The sequence below is a fragment of the Myiozetetes cayanensis genome, unplaced genomic scaffold, assembly GCF_022539395.1.
Source record: "Myiozetetes cayanensis isolate MyiCay16 unplaced genomic scaffold, myiCay2020 scf1, whole genome shotgun sequence".
In the NCBI taxonomy this organism is placed as follows: domain Eukaryota; kingdom Metazoa; phylum Chordata; class Aves; order Passeriformes; family Tyrannidae; genus Myiozetetes; species Myiozetetes cayanensis.
Window position 1 is genome coordinate 118,521,941 of NW_026086604.1, and position 18,603 is coordinate 118,540,543.

At 37.4% G+C, this 18,603-nt stretch overlaps 1 protein-coding gene across 2 annotated transcripts in view; it reads left to right on the top strand.

Annotated features, from left to right (window-relative positions):
• OSBPL3 (oxysterol binding protein like 3) overlaps window positions 1-18,603 on the top strand; it is a 92,060-nt gene that overhangs the window by 44,289 nt on the left and 29,168 nt on the right. For both annotated transcript variants that reach the window (XM_050312493.1, XM_050312502.1), the window contains exons 4-12: window positions 6,855-6,971; window positions 7,178-7,231; window positions 7,440-7,553; window positions 8,165-8,329; window positions 11,720-11,846; window positions 12,679-12,782; window positions 12,919-13,011; window positions 13,611-13,767; window positions 16,171-16,301. In XM_050312493.1, coding sequence (XP_050168450.1) covers window positions 6,855-6,971; window positions 7,178-7,231; window positions 7,440-7,553; window positions 8,165-8,329; window positions 11,720-11,846; window positions 12,679-12,782; window positions 12,919-13,011; window positions 13,611-13,767; window positions 16,171-16,301 — 1,062 coding nt within the window. The remainder of the gene's footprint in view (window positions 1-6,854; window positions 6,972-7,177; window positions 7,232-7,439; window positions 7,554-8,164; window positions 8,330-11,719; window positions 11,847-12,678; window positions 12,783-12,918; window positions 13,012-13,610; window positions 13,768-16,170; window positions 16,302-18,603) is intronic.

Genomic DNA, 18,603 nt, shown 5'->3' on the forward strand with positions numbered 1-18,603 from the left:
AATTCCCTGATGGTTTTGGTGTTTTTCACATGGCTGTTTTTTGAAACTGAAGTTGTCTTGCAGTTTACAGAGCAAACTGTTTTTCTGGGGAAAACAGATTAAATATGATAAGACTTAGAGAAAAAAAAAGCTTTAAATATTTTTAATAAGATTTAAATATGCTGTGTGGTATGCACTTTGGATATTTACTTGAATATAATGCCTATGGGTCACTTTCCCTTTTTGAATTTATTTGTTAATTATAGTTCATGATGGTAGCATGTTTTAGTGAATGTTTTATTGGCTATACTCTTCTGTGCTGCTTGTGGGAAGATGGACCTTTAGGTCTAACAGAGGCAGTACTCTGCCAGACATACTGGCCTGGACACTGCAGTGCTTTGATGAGGAATAGATGTCTTGTCCCTGTTCCTGTTCTCCAGAAGGCTCTGGTCTTATAGATTGTACAGATCTTTACCCTGCTGGATGGACCCTCTCTTCAGTGGTGCAAACCATATAGTATAGCACATAAAATCTAAGTTATTGGTGTGGGCAGTGAGGATGTTGAGATCTTTCTTGTGTCCTGTCCTTTACTCCCCTCTTCCCACAGGGGATTTCTTGCCAGATTGAGTAGTTTGGTTTAGATCGTTAATTGTTTCTTTTCTCAGTTTCTTGTATTTGCAAACTGGAGCTCTGTAGTCTGTCCTTACTAATACCCACCTACACAGGGCTGACAAGACTTGGAATGAGTGATGCCAGTGCCTGAGAGTTATTTAATTTGCCCTTTCCATCCAGTTTAAATGACAGTACTTTAAGTGTTCTATTAGGAAAACAGCAACAATCTAAAGGTCTATAAAACTGTTAAAAATCCCGTAATCCAAAAAGGACCACATGTGCAATAACTTTATTTCTTTGTTTGCTTGGATTTGTTTTGTTTTTTGTTCCAAAATGCTGGTGGACTAGTAGAATGTAACACGGTTTCTGAGACTTGTTTATTAATAGTATCATGAAATTTTAAATGATGTTGCCGTGTGCTGTGCAGGTTAGAGTGATGTGCTATGATTTTGATGTTCTTTCCTTCATCTTCCTTCTCCTTCTTCGTGGAGGGCTTATTATTCCTCCTTCAGACACCTGCATCTCTCTCAGGCACCTTCAGAACGAGGCTTGTGGCTTGCAGGTCAACAACAGATCTGTCTGGCAGGTGCTTTTCTCTGTGCTGCTGCTCTGACACAGCAGTTCTTTGAATCTGATTAAGTAGAAAGAAATGCTTAAAAGTGTAGGGGGGAGGAAAGTTGGGGTGGGGGGAGGTTTGCCTCGAAAATAGCAGGATTTGAGTTTTGAGTCTCTGATTTCCTAGGCACAGACTCTGTTGCTGGTGTACACTAGCACCAAGTGACCTGAGATTGGGATTTGGAACAACAGTAGTGCAAGGTTGCTGAGTCTGCTAAAATTTAGTTATGTGTTGGTGTGCTGCTGGTGTGGACCATGAGGCCTGTGATGCAGAAGAGGGGCTGCTAAAGAAGTTGACTTAAGCAGGGCTGCAGGACTTGGAGGGATCTACTTCTTTTGCTGCATTTGGTGTCCGTTTTTGGCCAGATGTAACACACTTGCAGTGTGAACTGAACAGGTGAAAAGGTAATCCTCTTCTGCTAAGTTCACCTTCATCTTGAAGCCTTATGGCAAGTTGGAGGCTACTGCCACTTCCCACCTCTGCTTTTCCCTGCCTCTCTCCTTCAGTTATGGAAGAGACAAACTGTGTTTTGTGAGGAATGAAAACTGGTGTTGATCTTATTCAAATTTAAGTTGACCTGTGATCAAAAGAAGATATATTGTGGAAGTTATTTTTAAATTTAATATGTTAACTAACTTTTAAAATAGGTCCACTAGGGAAAAGCTTTATGACAGGAGAACCACTTAAAAACCCTCATGTTCTGTAAAAGAAAATTAAATCATTTCTGCCAATTTTATGAACCATAACAAATGCTTTAGTTGCAGCTGATGCCAAGCCTTATCCTCCACAAAGCAGGTTTCTATTTTTGGCACTTTAAAATATTTGGTACAACTGACTGCATTTTGCACTGGAAGAAAGTCTGTCACTGTCATCTGTTTCGTTTAGGGAGCTGAAACTGCAAGCATCAGTCTGAGAGCCATTCAAAAATCATTACTTCATACTTTCTCCTGAAATAATTTGCCTATTTGCAGAATATTGAGGAAAATGAGGAGGTTTTATCTCACTGAACAAAGAACGTTACTACATTTACCTAATGATGGGCTTATCTCTGAAGACCAAGGTGTATGGGTTTTTCCCCTCAGCCACAGAGCAGGTATAGGCCAAGCAGCATCTACAGGATGGTTTTTCAGTGCTGATCTGAAATGAACACCTCTGGACCTTAGAAAAGTAAAGATTTTGTTCCTTCCTTAGCCCCGAGTGAAACTTCTTCCTGGGCAGGAAATGCAGTGTTGATCATTTTGTGTACATTTTGGTCCATAATGATGCAAAATATCTTTTGTAGTGACATAATTTTAAGACACAACCAATCTGGACATCAGACTTAAGCTGGAATTGTTAATGCCATTCATCTGTGAGTTTTGTGGGGGAGGAGGGGAGGGATTTGAGGGGGTGTCATTGTTGGTTTTTTTTAAGTTAGTGCTGTGGTTTGGCCTCTTTCAGTTCCCTGTTGTGGGATAAGAATCGACAAAAGGCAGCATAACCTGAATGCTTTCAGGAAATCCTGTCTATCCATTTTGCTTCTCTGCTATTTCAGATGGATGAGTACAGATGATAATCAACCAGCTTGATTCATTTGCTGTCATTTTAGAGAGTAAGCAGTTTTCTTTCACTTCTGCAGCTGCTCCCAGCAATAGCCAGCTGACAGTCTTTCCTCGTTGAGTAAGGTGTCAGATCGCTTGCAAATCAAAGTCCCAGTCAAGATGTGTAGGGTTTGGGTCAAGAGCAAATGGATCCAAAACCAGTCACAGCAGCAGTGTTTTGGAAAATGTGAGAGTTTGGCTGTTCAGGTGGGATAGGTTTCATTCTTCTGGAAGGATGTAAATGGAAGAGGACCAGATGCATTACACCTTGCATGTATCCAGCGGGTCCCCACACTGTTAATTCTGTAAGCTTTTAAGAGGATCCATTTCTAAGTCAACTAAATTACCTTTGAATTGTGGGGTTCCCAGGGCAGAAAGGTGAGCTGGAAGCTTACCTTCACCACCATTTGGCAGACCATTGAGCCTGTTTGATGGAAATCAGTCCTCCCACTTCAGTTTTTCTTTGCATTTTCACACTTTTTAATTGTGAAGGCACATTCTAGGCCACCTCGCTGACCTGAAGAGCACTGATAAGTGTGGCTTTCCTGAGGGAATGTAAGACACCTTGTGTCTGAACTACAGGAGACATCCAGACAAAATTGGAGTTGTAATGCAGGCCAGGATGTGCTGTGTATTTTAAAGTTTGATCAAAACTGTTAACGCTGTCTATATTCCAGGTGGGTGTAATTGGCTGAGCTGTTTTTCAGCTGCTTCCTTTCTCTTCACCTCATATGCTCAAATATAGCATGGGTCTGTCTCACTTCAGGAGTCCTTTCTTTCTAAGCTTGTCCTTATAGAAAGATGAGGCTCCACAAAGATCTCATTGCAGCCTTTTTGAGTTCTTAAAGGGAGCTTACCAAAAAGATGGACAACAAATTTTTACACGGACACATACTGATAAGACAAGGGGGAATGGTTTTAAACTGAAAGAGTGGAGATTTAGATTAGAGTTAGGAGGACATTTTTTATGGCAGAGGTTGTGAAGACCTTTAACAGGTTGTCCAGAGAAGTTGTGGATGCCCCATCCCTGTAAGTGTTCAAGGCTGGGCTGGATGGGGCTGTGAGCAACCTGGTCTAGTGAAAGGTGTCCCTGCTTATGGCAGAGGGGCTGGAACTTGATGATTTTTAAGGTCCCTTCCAACCCAAGATGTTCTATGGTTCTGTGAATCTGGAATTACTGTGGTTTCTTTGATTGTGCTCAAATTTCTGCTTGCCTCCTGCAAGCAGACCAATCTATCAATGATATACTGTGATTATGCTTGACCAAAGTCTGTGAGAAAGTTGTTTCCTTAGGTACAACACTAGAATATTGAAAAGGATCTACTGTTTGCTACTCTTAACTACTACCACATTAATTCTCAGTGGAAAATTTAGGTGTTTGGGTACTGCAGTTTAAAATATTTTGGCAAGGCAAAGGAAGTAGCTTGCTTGGTAATTGGGCAAAACTTCTTTTAAGCTCTTCTGGTTACTTTGGAGAAGAAAGAAACAAAACCATCAACACAACATTTTTCTTAACCTCACAGGTGCTCCTGTTAGTTCTTAGACTTATCTCTCATTAGTTCCATCAGGTTTCTTATGTTTTAAAATGTTTGCCTTTTTTCAAGTCCCCGATTTGAAATCAGCTAATGTCAAGATTATTTTTTATATTGGCTCGTTTAGTAGATCATATTTTCTGAGGAAAGGAGATTTTATCCACACATTTAAGCAGCATTTAAGCAGCAGCAATTTCAGGTGTTACTTAGTGTAAATTGTAGCATTACATTATATTTGATGGTATTTAAAGAGGCTGCTCTCTGTCATCATAACAGTCTCAGTCTTTGTGATTATATAAGGGTTAATAAATAATGTTTCCAGGAAAAAGAAATCCAAGGCCATTCAGAAAAAATTTAATTGCCTATATTTAAATTTATGGCAAAAGAGGTGGTGGAACATAATTTCTCTTTAACTTCCAGAATTGTAGACTGGAATGTTCTGTCAAAAAAAAAAGGGGAGGGGGGTAGGAGAGTGGAAAGGTGGAGGCTTAGAGCTGTCTTTGCACTTGAGGAGCTGTCAGAGAGCAGCTAGCAAGCTCTAGCTAGCTGTCCTTGCGTGGGCACTGACTGGTTCTCTGCTTCATCACCCTGTGAAAGACCAGTGCTGTTGTGCTCGACCAGCAGACTGTGCCACTGGTGTTGGGCTGATGTGCTGGAGACGGCCCAGGAGGCCTCCTGTCTCCCTGCAGCCCTCTGACTCATGATATCCATGAGTAACTTCTCTGCTCCCTGATCTGATCCATAGGAATTTACCCCAGAGCTGGAAAGGGTTCATGATTATTGAGAATTCTAAGTGAGTCCCAAAGTAGTACAAATAATACATATAAAAGAATACAGAGTGTAACTTCTGGTTTTCAATAGAAAAAAATGTTTTCATGATCGTTGGTTAGAAATAATGGTATCTAAGGAGCTATCAAAACACCTCTTAAACGGGAGGAGGGAGTAAAGAAGTTAATTTGTTACAAAACTGATATAGAGAAACTGACAAATCCCTGCAGATCTCTAGGGACAAAAAATGTGCCCCTGATAAAAATTTTGGTTCGAACAACTGCACTTTTGACTCGCATTCAGGTAGTATGACATCACTGAGTGATCTGTGAGATGTTGAATGACAGGAGCTGCTCAGCCCCACCTTTCTACTGCTTGCAGCTTGTTGTGTAGTGAGTCTGGAGAGACTGAACTAAAAACAGGAAAGCAGAGCAGCTTTCCAGTTTGTTCCATTAAGTGCAGTACAAGGAAAATAATAAAGAAGTAGTGGAGTGCCAACAGTAACATGATGAAATTAAAGAATGTCTTTTTGAAGATGGTTTATTTTAATGCCGTGTTTCACAAGTCATTGAGTATAATACCCGATATAATTTTTTTCCGGAGTTTAAAGAAGTGAATGTTAAGGATTCTGGAGATAGATAAATGAGAAAAATTAGCACTCTTGCTGATTTTTGTTTCATTTTGTTTCATTTTTGGTTTAAGATTTTTTTTTTAGCCTGTCCTGTTCTTTTTGGGAATACTTGCCTATGTATCGTACAGGGAGGACTATGAGTACTTACCTACCTGCTATAGTTCTGTTTTCCCTAAAGTGTTTCATAGTAGTCCTTTTTGGTCTTTACAATCTGTGTTAAAGTATTCTTTGTTTTTTTCAAATATAAGGGGATGGTACAAGCACATACCATTTCCTGTCAGTTGTTTATCATTCTACATCTGCCAAATCCTGTGGTAGCTGGCAATAGTGAATCAATGAGATCTCTGATCAGAAACATTGAAACACATGTTACGTTTTCATTTGCAGTTGTTTCATAAATAAAAACTGTAAAAATATTATGATATTTAGTCTCTTCTCTGTTATGTTGCTGTGGGGTCTTTCATTTAAGAGTTCCTGATGACAAATAAAGAGAGATTATCTTTTAAATAGAGTTGCATCTGCTGAAAGGTGTTTTTATTTTTCTTGTGCGTCCCCTCTATGTCATGTGCCTTGTAGTACTTGAGTTACTCCCTGGCTTTTGAATTTATATTGTATTTTATTATTTTTACTTTAGGGAGGCTTCAATTCACACCAAGCAAAAAAACTTGACTTACTGAATATGGGCAAAAGAGTTCTATAGAAAAGTTCTTCAATTGCAGTATCTTTTCTTTTTAGCTTCGTAATGTAAAAAAATATATGATTTTAAAATAAGATTGTTTCTGCCCCTGTGATAGCAGAAGATTTTTTATGATAAATTGTGACTAAACCATGGTTATGCACTGTGTGTATGTATGTACACAAAAATATACATAAAACATTCTGGTAAGCACATACATGCAATGAAGGATGTTATCATAAAAATTATATTTTGTTGAGTTGGTATTGTTTCTATGAAAATAAAAAATAATCTTAACTCTTTCAAGATATTTAAAACTGCGAAGATGGATCTTTGGTTAGATTTCAATAACAGTTGGGTCTTGGTTTTTTTCTTATAGCCTTCTTCTTCTTGAATCTCTCTTAACAATTCAGTTCTTTGGAAGAAATAAGATCTACATTTGGATTTTCTGTTTAAGCAGGACAGCTGGGAAATTGTAGAAGGACTCCGGGGAGCAATGAATTGTACCCAGGAGCCACAGAAGCAGGAGGGCTGCTTGCTGAAAAAGAGGAAATGGCCTTTGAAAGGCTGGCACAAGGTAGGAAAGGAATTTGTGTCTGAAAGCTTGATACCACTTGAATGGGACTTACTTGGTGTGGTTTTGTGGCAAAAAGGTTACTTAAAAGCAGAGAAAGTGTTCTCCAAAGAAATAGAAGGGAGGAGGGTGTGTTTGTGGTGGTTTTCTGTTTAGGGTTTTTTTGGTGTGTTTTGTTTGTTTTTAATTTTCTACGTTTCTGGTTGCAGAGATACTTCTTTTTGGACAGAGGGATTTTGAAGTATTCTAAATGCCAAGCTGATGTAAGTGATATGAAACCCTTTAAGGCCTTTATAAAGTACACAACCCTATTTTATCCAAAGTAGCAATAGGTCCCTATTGTTGCCAATGAGAAATGAAGTTTCAGCCATTCTAAAGAGTAAGTTAAGAGGGGAGGAAATTATGGTTTCAGCAGGTAATATTTATCCTTTTGCTTTATCCTGGAGTGATTGTATTTTTACTTTTTTGCAGATAGAGAGAGGAAAACTTCATGGCTGTATTGATGTTGGACTTTCTGTCATGTCTGTAAAGAAATCAACAAAATGTATAGATTTGGATACAGAAGAGCAGATATACCATCTGAAGGTAGGTCTTCAGGATTGTTGTAACCTTGTTCCCAAATAATTAACATTAACTGTGTATGATGAAGCCCTTTTGTTTCTTTTTTTGATAGCAAGAGGTCTGTTAGTTACACTAATAACTTTCTAGTCTCAGCAGATTAGTTTACACTTGTAACTTGAGAGGCATTATTGTTCTGTTTCAGAGTCCAAAATCAGTAACACTGTTCTGAACAGAAACCTTGAAGATGCTTCATGTTTAGCAGAGCTCTTTTCACCCAGTACTTTATTCACTTGTTGCACAAGTGCTTTTGTTTTCAGTAGTTGTATCTTTATCTTATCTATAGGAAGTATTTTCCATGGTCAAGTATGGGGATTTATCTATCCTTGTGGAATAAATTGTAATAAAACCCATTACCAAAATCAAGTTTCTCTTTTTCCTGACTTTATCTTGTGATTTTCTGTCATTCTTAAGCTCATACAGTATGCATTTTTAATAGGAGCATCCTTAGAAAAACTCTTATGATAGTTTGCTAATAAAGGCCAACCAGGCTAGTTGTCCAAGGAACACAAAATACCTTAGTTATCTCTGTAAGTGATTTTGAATGTGAATGTTCTAAAACCTGAAATTTTGTGTAGGTGAAATCTCAGGAGCTGTTTGATGAATGGGTAGCAAAACTTCGTCATCACAGAATGTACCGTCAGAATGAGATCTCCATGTTTCCTCATGACGCCAATAATATTTTCTTCCCTACTACTGCGGACTCTGTCCCTGGTTTCTGTGATTCTACTTCAGGTAGAAAGGTAATAGTTATTATTTATAAATAATGAGCTTTCATCATGAATTAAATTAAGTGTGGGTTGTGTTTCTTAAATAAAGAGAACAATGGAAGTTTGTGGTGGCATTTAAGTTATGTTCTAAAATGTCAAGAGAAAAATTATTTATTGATTTACTCTCAAGCAGGTTTCTTTATGATGCTGTTAAATTTTATAATAGTGTTTCATTGTTTTAATCCAGTAAATTATATTTTCATTTTATATTTTTATATATATATTACAGACAAATGTATTTTATATTGACTTTCAAGACTGTATATTGAGTTAGAATCTTCATAATTTTTGAGACATATATTAGTATGTGTCTGATATGTGCTGGTGAATATTAGTCTGGGTCACAGAAGAGCACTCAGCTAGGTACTTTTTTCCCTTTAGCATTTTGCTGTGTATCCTTTAGCTAATAAAACCTCTCCCCTTTTACATTAATGAAGCTGGCTACTTAGCTGAGGAATATATAGGAATTATACAAGAATCCATCACCTGGCGCCACTACTTATATTTGAATTTATATTTTAGATATGTAATAAATTTAAATACCCACCCACCATGCTGTGAGTGGGCATGGGGTCTGGATGGGTCCAGCTGGCAGTGTATTTATCTTTTGATAGAGTCCATGACTGATAGTTTCACACATGACTTGAAAAATGTTTAGTCCAACACCATAAATGTCCTTTTTGATGCAGTTTCATGGAAGAGTGTGTGTGTTCTGTGTCTGGACACAGCCTCTGTGCCTTCAGCTATCTGTACATTAACTGTCTGACTTTCACCCCAAGAAGCTCTTCTGCTCAATGTAGAACCACTGGTGTCCTTTGTGACTCACATCTATACTGTTTTACTTACTACAACTGAAATGGCTCTCTGTTTCTGTCAGCTCCAGAGTGTCCCCTAAGCACCAACCAACTCCTTGTTATTCTGCTGTCTCAGATTTTCTTTTCCCTGGGATAATTGCTGTATGATCTGAACGGGCTTGTTCCCCAACACCTGCAGTTCATCACTTTATCCTGTAACCGAGGATGAGTTTTAGCAAACACGAACATGTGCCTGAACAGCTTTTTGCTCGGGGTTGAGAGGGAGGGGATCTGTGTGAGCAGGCAGCTGAAAGAACAATAACTCACCCTGCGGTAACAAGGCCGTTCTGCAAAGAGTTGTTTGCATGCATTTCGTGGTGCCGGCAGCCCCGTGGCTCTGACAGCCTGCTCTTCGAGGGCTGTGTCTGCAGGGAAATGGCAAATCTCCTGTGTCCATTTAGTTATTTTCTCCCAAAAGACAGCAGGGATAGAAGTGGGGAAGAGTATCAAGGGCAAAAGTGGGACATTTGCAAAGTCCATGATATATTTATGCCTGTGCTCTCAAAAGGAAAAAAAAAAAAGAAAAAAAAAAAAAGAATCCATGTGACCAGCATATCTAAAATCTATGCTTACCACACAGAAACTAACCATTTCTTCTGTGGCATGAAAGACTTAATTCAGACTATTAATCCAGATTTTCGCTGCAAAGAAGCCCTACTTATTTTCATGTGGAAAATAGAAGGGGATAGTTCTTAAGCTGCAGTTAATCACCTTAGCTCTGCTGAAGCTAAATGGAGCTCTGCCAATTTACACCAGCCCTAGGTGGATGTTAGTTGATATCAATCCAGTAGTAAGGTTATTTTAAAAAAAAAAATATAATGTGTGAACTTTGAGTTGCATTTCATTTGCTTTTAGAAACACCAGATTGGTTTTCACGTACTTTTTTTTTATTGCTGTTGAGAGGCAGGTGTATGTATCTACATATGTTTATGTGGAATGCTCGTATTCTAAAACTTAGCCATGCTGATCCAAAGCAAAACTATGTGAACTGGAGCTACACAAACTCTTGCCTATTTGTATATTGGTGTTTGGCAATGCTTATTTCCTTCTTTCCTCCTGCTCATGTCCCTGATGTATATGAGTTCTGGAGCCGTTGGTTATGTCAGATGGATTTCAGGAGAGATAAATATGGAATTTGTTCACAAAATGCCAGTACAATTATTCATCTTTAAATTCAGTTTACTTATGCTTTTAAAGGTGCTGAGATTATTATTTGGGTATACATATATATATATGACTAAAGCCTATACAGATTTATGTAGGAATAAAACAGCCAAACTGCATAGATTAATTTTAAAATAAGTGTGCTTATTGTTGCTTACTGCTATTGCATACTGACACAGTACTGAATGATGTCACATGGATTATGCAGTTTATTTTATTCTGCAATTCAAGTTGGAGGTTATACTGTAAATTTAAAAAGACCATCTAAGAAGACTGCAATGGACTGAGATGTAGATGATGTTTCTCAGGAACAGATTTAAAAACTGGTACTACCAGAGTTTTTATATAAGTTGAGCAGGAGATAACAAAGTTTGTATATAGTATGCTTCAGAGAAGAGCCAAACAGTTTAGTCAGCTTTTCTCATTACCAGTAAACTGGCTGTGTAATGGCACTTAAGATGAAACATTTTAAAACTGATTTTAAACAAAGCCTGTAACTTGTGCAACTTCCTGATGTAGTTATTATTGAAAATGAAAGGTTTAGTAGGGTGTACAAATAACTAAGCATTTGAATGACTATTATTTGTAGTTACATTAGACAAGAAAACAGCGTTATAGGCCACAATCAACTGGTAATAGTACTGGGTAGAAATTTCTTCACATTGGAAACTATTTAACTGTACAGCTCAGTTAGCTCTTACACAGAATTTCCAGCATCTCCTGACGCACCTGATAGTGGGCACTGCTGAAATTTAGCTAAGTTTGAAAATATTTACTGAGGTGTTGTATTTACCCAGATGAGGTGTGTGGTTTTACCTGTATTAAGGCTTGCTGAGCCAAGTCCGTGCTGAATTCATACAACCTTGAGTAAAATTTTTAAGTAATATCTAGTGCATCTTGCTTTTAAACTGAAAAATAACTTTAACAAACACGTACGTGGTGCATTTAAGTTACTTCTGGGGCTTTTCTGGGGACCATGTAGGAGGAACAGAACGTCCACATTTGGTCCTGCTCAGATATGGTACTTTAATTGTATTAAGTTGACTTAATTTATGTAGAACTTTGCCTTTCCTCAAAATTTAGTTTTCAGAAAATTTTTATGGTTCCTTTAGTATTTCTACTGCTTGTAGGCAGCAATTATGCTAGATATCCTGCAATTATGCTTAATGACTGTATACCTAGTCTAGATCATACATATTTTTCCCTCTATGTAACTGATGCCTTCAGTCTTTGGCTGTGATCATGGGACTCGACTGTTGGTTTTCAGAATTTGTGCATACAACATTAAATAATTAAATAATGTTTGTTAATAATTCCCTTTTTTTTTTTTTTTTTTTTGGAACAGACAGGCAGCTTGACCAAACAGAATTCAATGTCAGCTGGAGGTAACTTGTCATTTTCCTTTTCAAGTAATGAGTCCAGGATTTCGTCTTGGCTACAGTCTTCTGAAGACATGGAAAAATGCTCAAGAGGTAATGATATTGGAAGGAAGGTAAAAGTAGCCTAATATTTCCCCTAGTTTTTCTTAACAAGAAAAGTATTATACCCTAAGTCATCATTACTGTTAGAGTTTTGTCTGAAACTGGAGGGAGGAAAGAGGTGGTCATTTATTCACTGGTTATTCAGTTGTATGCAAAAGGACTCGTAATTTTGGATATGGACATAACAGTTGTGGATACCTCTTCAAGAAACCTATATATTCCAGTACATTTTCTTTTATATAGGAGCATGACATTCAGTAGTAAGATTTGAACTTCCTTAGGCTGGGTATTCAAAAGAGGGAAGCATCCAAAATCTAATAATTTTAAAAGCATGAATTCTTTGTACTTCAAAGTCACCTTCTGCTTTCATTCTTTCCTAAGAGCAAGATCTTTCTCATGGTGTTAGTGTCTGTGTGATATTATTTGTTATATTTCTGCCTACACTGAACTTCATCTCAAATATAGAAGAGCCTCACCTCTAGTTCTGAATGTACTTGAAGACCGAGTCATTGTTACCCTCACCATGAGGAGGTTTGACAAGTCCCAAATTGCAGTAATTATCACATCATTCTCATTTTTCTGCAACCAACTGGGAAAAAACCCCGAGATCATTATATACACTGTATAGATGCATTTCAGTATTTTGAATTTAAACCTGAAGATAGTACACAATCTTTTTATACAGCAGTCTAATACTGTGCTTTTACTTAGTGAATAACTTATGCTAGCTACAATCAAAATAGAACTAATTTACAAAGAAAAAAAAATTGTCAGTATGTCTGTTACTTTGGGGCAACTGAAAATATTCTTTTGTTCAAAACAGACCTCTCCAACTGTCACACATATTTACTGGAAATGAACCAGCTGTTACAGAGCATGGATGTTCTTCACAGGACATATTCAGCGCCTGCTATAAATGCTATGCAGGTTTGTTGTTTAGAAACAAAACTAAAAAGTGCATTCCCTTACAATTCAAAAAAACCCAACCCCAGTCCTAAATAATCAAGTTATTTCTTCCTTAGCTCTGTTAGATATTGTTTTTTGTCCTGTGTGTTGTTGAAAGGTTGGACCTTTTGAAAGCCCAAAGAAGGAAAAGAGAACACACAGGAGGTGGCGATCCAGAGTTGTTGGGAAAGAAGCTAAAGGAACGTTACAGGTAACTTCAGTCCTTCCAGGGGCCCATCTTCCTCCAAACCTTATTGATCACTTCTTGGCATGACCTGTCTAGGAAATAAGAATCCTTTCCAAGTAGCGTCCTGTGCTAGCTCATTTTAAGTGGTAATAAACCTTACAAAACACAAATGTGTTGTCCTTGATATCTGCAGTGGGGTCTGCCCTGTTACCTTCAGGAGACTGGCCATGTTTTTTTTATCCATGTTTTCAGTCTATCTCCAATATGGGGGGCTGTGCTGGTGGTTTTTTTAATCAGTACAGATTTTTCAAATTCTCTAGATAGTTTTGTACACATTTGCATCCAGAGGCCATGTGATTAGATACTTACAAGGTGGGGGAATAATACAGCATATGTTACAGCTCTCAGTGGACTTGTTTTTGCCAAATATCCCATTATGGTACCTTGGGCAAAGCTGTAGCTCTGGTTTCATTTGCCAGGTGTCATCCATTCCAAGCTTACTGGTAATTGACAGTAATTGTCTCATTTTTTTGTGTCTCCAACATGTAACCCAGGTGAGTACAATAAAACAAAATTTTCTTTACAGTTTATAAAAACATCACAAATTGCCATCTTCCTTACAGGTGCCTTCAGTATTTTCTGCCCCTATGAGACTGCATGCTTCCAATCCAAACTTATCTACAATAGATTTTGTAGAGGAGAAAAATTACTCTGATGGCTCTGAAACATCATCAGAATTTACAAAAATGCAAGAGGACTTATTTCAAGTTGCACATAAAGGTAAATGAAATTGTCTTCCATAAATGTTTTTATATCATCACATCACAATTTAAATAATGGTGTGACTTCTGAGAATGCTTCCTGTTTAATGTTTTGAAAATGCAGAAAACACCCTTTAGTTTCCTTGAGGAATTGCAAATGTTGAGCTTGTGGGTCACTTGAAAAAGGTGGCTTAATCATCACTTTTTGATATTTTTTTAAAATTAATTTAATTAATAGAGGACAGTCTCTTTTTATGTGCTAAAAACCTAGCTTTTTTTTTTTTTTCCAAAAGGTAGAATACTTAAAATCAATTGCTAGAAACACACCAGAAGATTATACTCTTTTGTATTTGCATGCATGTGTGCGCCTACGAGCACATGTATGGTTCTATATTCGGTGTGCTTCATTGTATTTCAGAGTCAACATTTGTTGGTGATGCAAGGGTTGCTATGGTAGTAACCTATTTTTAGTGAATAAGAAGAGTAAAATCATGCAAAGCAGCCAGAAGGGGAGCTTGACTAGAAACATTTCTTCCCTCAAAATCATTTTTCGTTAGCAGGGCTTTGCTCCATCATCCTCGCACCAGAAGCATTTTTATTGTTTAAGTGATCTTGATGAGGAAGGCACTTAAGCATTTATAGCTGAAAGGCTTGTGGAAGTACTGGCTTTGTCCCCTTTGGCACACGATAATGGTTGATGTTATCAATAAGCACTCCCTGCTTGTTTTCCCCTCTGGTGCTGATATATCTTGATTCTGTTATGTAAGGAATGTATCTAAGTAGTAAACTTGATAAAGTCAATTATTGTCAAAACTGATGTATGTTTTCCAAAAAAAGAAAAGAAATGGGGATGGGGTGCAGCTGGAGAAGTTGCTGTTAAGCAGAGCAAAGAGATCACCTATTCAAGATCGTCTTACTGGAAATGTCGATGCTGGAAATTTAGGTTATATTGATCCACGCATTAGGAGGGACAATTAACTTGGTACTATTTACTGCAATATCAGTTTACTAAGAGGACAAAGAATTTTTTTCCAAAGTTACTTTATAGCACCCCCCTTCCCAAAAAATTAACCGTGAAGAGACCATTTGCTTCAGCTTTTTGATACAAATTAAATAAAATGTAACATGGTAGTTTAGTTTGTAATGATTCTTGAAAATTAAAGTTAGTATACAGCATATTAAATGGCATTTAAGGTCACTAAAGATTCTGGTCATGTTATCTACAAATGAAAACAGAATAGATCATAGTGGATATATTTCCCTTCTCACCCTCTGTGATACTGTTAAAGATTTCCTTGGATAGTATGAGAATTAGCTTTGGTAATGGTTTGCAGTGTTTGAACATACCTTAAGAATAATCTTTTAGAGGACTAAATTAGGTTACATAACTTTTCAATGAAGTAATGATGATTCAGGTTAACTCAGAGTGGATGATTAGAAGAGAGAAGTATCAGGGATTTCTTAATCATTGCTCTTTTCATGCATCTGTGCCCAGATTTTTTACCTTAATTTCCCTGTAAATGGGCTAATTTTTTCATGGGCAGTTCTTGTGATTGTATTACAAGGCTTGATTAGACCCTCAGAAATCCTCTGATACTCCAGCTAATTGAATGTTGAAAACCTACATAAATAAATATTGCTCAAATAATGTTTTTATTTCTTGTGGTTAAAGAGAAGATTAAATGTCTTGAGGGTAAAAAAAAAAATCTTTAAAAATGTATTTTCCCTCTAAAAATCCAGTGATTTTAAAATTGCATGATCTGTTGTCTGATTTAAACATATCAGGCTGGTGGTAGTGCCTCAGGAAGGAGTAGAAGTAGCAGCATAACATGCATATCATTCAGGATCTGACCTCTTGAGTCACTAAATCATCTAACAAGCTGAAATTTCTTTATTACAGAAACAGATAACAAAACTCAACACCACCATTGACTTGCTTGCAGGGAAACTACTAACCCTATAGCTGTGGCACAATATGTGTTATAGCTGCTTTTTTGATGACTTTTTTCCCTACTTAATTTTTTTTCTTTCGTCTCTTCTTTTCCCCCACTGGAATTTATAAAGGAATGTGGAATAGAATCATGGCCATCTGAAGATTCAAGCTAATTGGGGAACAAAAGCAAGTGAAGAGCAGATGTGGTTAGTTAGCTTTGTTGCCATCTGTCACAAATAATCAGAGTAATTTTGACTGTGGCTAATATAGTCAACACAGTAGCATTCACCATAAACATTTCTCCTACTAAAAATCTACCCTATAACCTTGATTAATATTACTTGTTTTTAGTAACCCACCCTGGATCTCTCAACCTAAATTCTTGTTTCTGTCACCATAAATGATGTTTTATTTAAGTTTTACGTAACTAGTGTGCATACAATTGGTAGCAGCTGTTTTTAACTGTCACTTTTTACAAAATGGTTCCAGTTTACTTCACCCTGAGGTCAGCTTTCAGCGCCATATCTACTGAGAGAGAAAAGCTGAAGCAGATGCTGGAGCACGATGCATCTTCATCTCCATCTGCACAAATAGTGGGCTTGAAGAATGCCTTATCATCTGTAAGTGACCTGCTGAAATTCACTGAGCTTCATTGTCATCAGATACTACTTTTAAATTTTATAGTAGATAATTTCTGACTCTTTGGTGTCTATTCTGTTCTAGAATTTGCAGAATTCAATCACAGCAAGTTCTGTGTATGGTGTTTTTCAAAGACTCTTTCCTAAATATTAAAGGAATTGTCAAACCATTGAAGTTTTATAGATGGATTGATGTAGGTACATAGTATAATCTGTATCATTTGGTGTTAAGAATCAGAGGGTTGCTTTGTGACTGTGAGTCTACTTTCTTTCTAAACATACACTGTTTAATCACCCAGTTCTGGTAGCTTGCACGTTTCCTTTTCCTTTTCTTTTCCTAAACAGCACTTGAGTGTTCACTGTATGACCTGGCATAAAATAAAGGTGACAGTGGCTAAAAGCACTCAGCTGTCCCTTCTAATGCACTAGAGCTTCACCATGCTGCACCAAGGCACTGCTAAGCAAATTCAAGTACAACTTGTTTACGTTGACTTCCAGCCTTAACTATCTCTTAGTCCTCTAACAGTAGCGATGGAGCTGGTAGGTCAGAGTTCTAAATGGCAAAAGATCGTGCTCTTTGAAAAAAGGGAGAGGGGGAGTGTTTGGTTGGGGTGCTTTAGGTAATTGTTTGAGACCAGAACTTTCAGATTGGTCATGTTTCAGTGTGTTAACTGAACAATGATCTGATTTCAGAGCAATGAAAGCCATGATTACTATGGCCTTAAAATTTCAGTGTTTATTGCAAATACCACATCAGAGGCAGGGAAGACTCTCTGGCACTGATCAATTTGATGCAGATCATCTTAGAGTTATTTCAGTATGAAAACTTCCCTTTACTTTACAGAAAGTTGCACGTGGTTATAGTTTTTTAACATACCTCTTTGCCTACACCTTTAGAGGCCATGATGTCTTCATAGCATTTAGAGAAAGCTGAAGCCTGTTGTGTAATAACTCTACTTGCTCACTTGCACTTCTTTGGTTTTTCGCTTTCAGATGTTCCTCTTCTGATATTAGAATAGGTGACTTATTTTCCAGTGTTATTTGCCTACTATTTTATATCAGAAAATCAGTTTTAAGATTGCTGAACTCAGTGATCACTCAGTTTAGCGTGAATTATTTTGGTTTTTTTAGGCAGTGAAATTCTGTTGTCCATCTTCATCCTGTATGTGTCCTTAAAAAGTAATTCTTTTAGGTCTTATCTGATAATTAATAAGCTTTCTGTAGCCAATCCAGAGGTCATCTGTGAACCTTGGCAGTTTCAGCAGAGGTTAACTCCTCTGAGGGCTATTCTTAGCCTGCAGATCTGCAAAGCCGTGATGCCAAAAGAAATTTTCTCACCCTGTACAGCAGAGATCCTATAGGAGAAAGGAATAAGCTTCATTTGGAAACATATGGAAACATGACATATTTTTAAGGCTTCCTTGTGAAGCGAGTCCTGTGTTAATGACTTTGACTTCATGTTTGTTGTTGTTCATTTTAGTTTGTTTTCTGTACAGGAGAAACAAAAAATCAGACTCACAGGTTTAAAGCTATCAAACATAGTTCTGTTTTACTCTCATCAGCCGGGCAGGGGAAGAAAAGTGAACAGATTTAAAGTGGGTAAAACACCACAAAATTAGCATCTCTGCCTCTGCTTCTCCCTTATTAAGATAGTATCCTTGACCTACACACAGTCTAAGAAAAGCAAGTCCAGAATGAGAATAAATACAGTATTTTTGGTTTGGGGAGAGGAAGAAGGCAGCAGAAGGAAGAAAACATTTTGTAGCAAACAATGAAAATGGGAAGATGCTGTTATGGGACAGTTGTGTAAATTCTGTTTGGCACTTGCCTGATGTTGTGGGTATAACACAGTGCTGAACACTTGATGCAGAACTGCTATACACCTATATGGCAAATTCAGACCACATATAGGTAAAGCCAGAAATTATTTTCTCCCCTCCATCATCGCTTTGAGGTTACTTGTATTTCCTGCCCCCAAGATGATTTTCAACAAAAAGCACTTCCAAAATCATAAGCATTTGCAGGATAACACGGATGTGTAAACAGCAGGGTTCTCCACGTCCTGGTATTGATTCAGTTTGCTGAGTCTTCAGTATTGTTCCAAAATTAGTAACCCAACCTTTTATTTCAGAGATATTTTCATTGTAGGCAGGGTTGCACTCTCTTCCTACAAGTCTACTCTAGTTGACATTTGTCCATCAGATGCACCCAGCATGAATAAATAACATGTAACAAGCATGAGTTTGCAGTACAGGCTTTTTATTCTGATCACTATTATTATAAT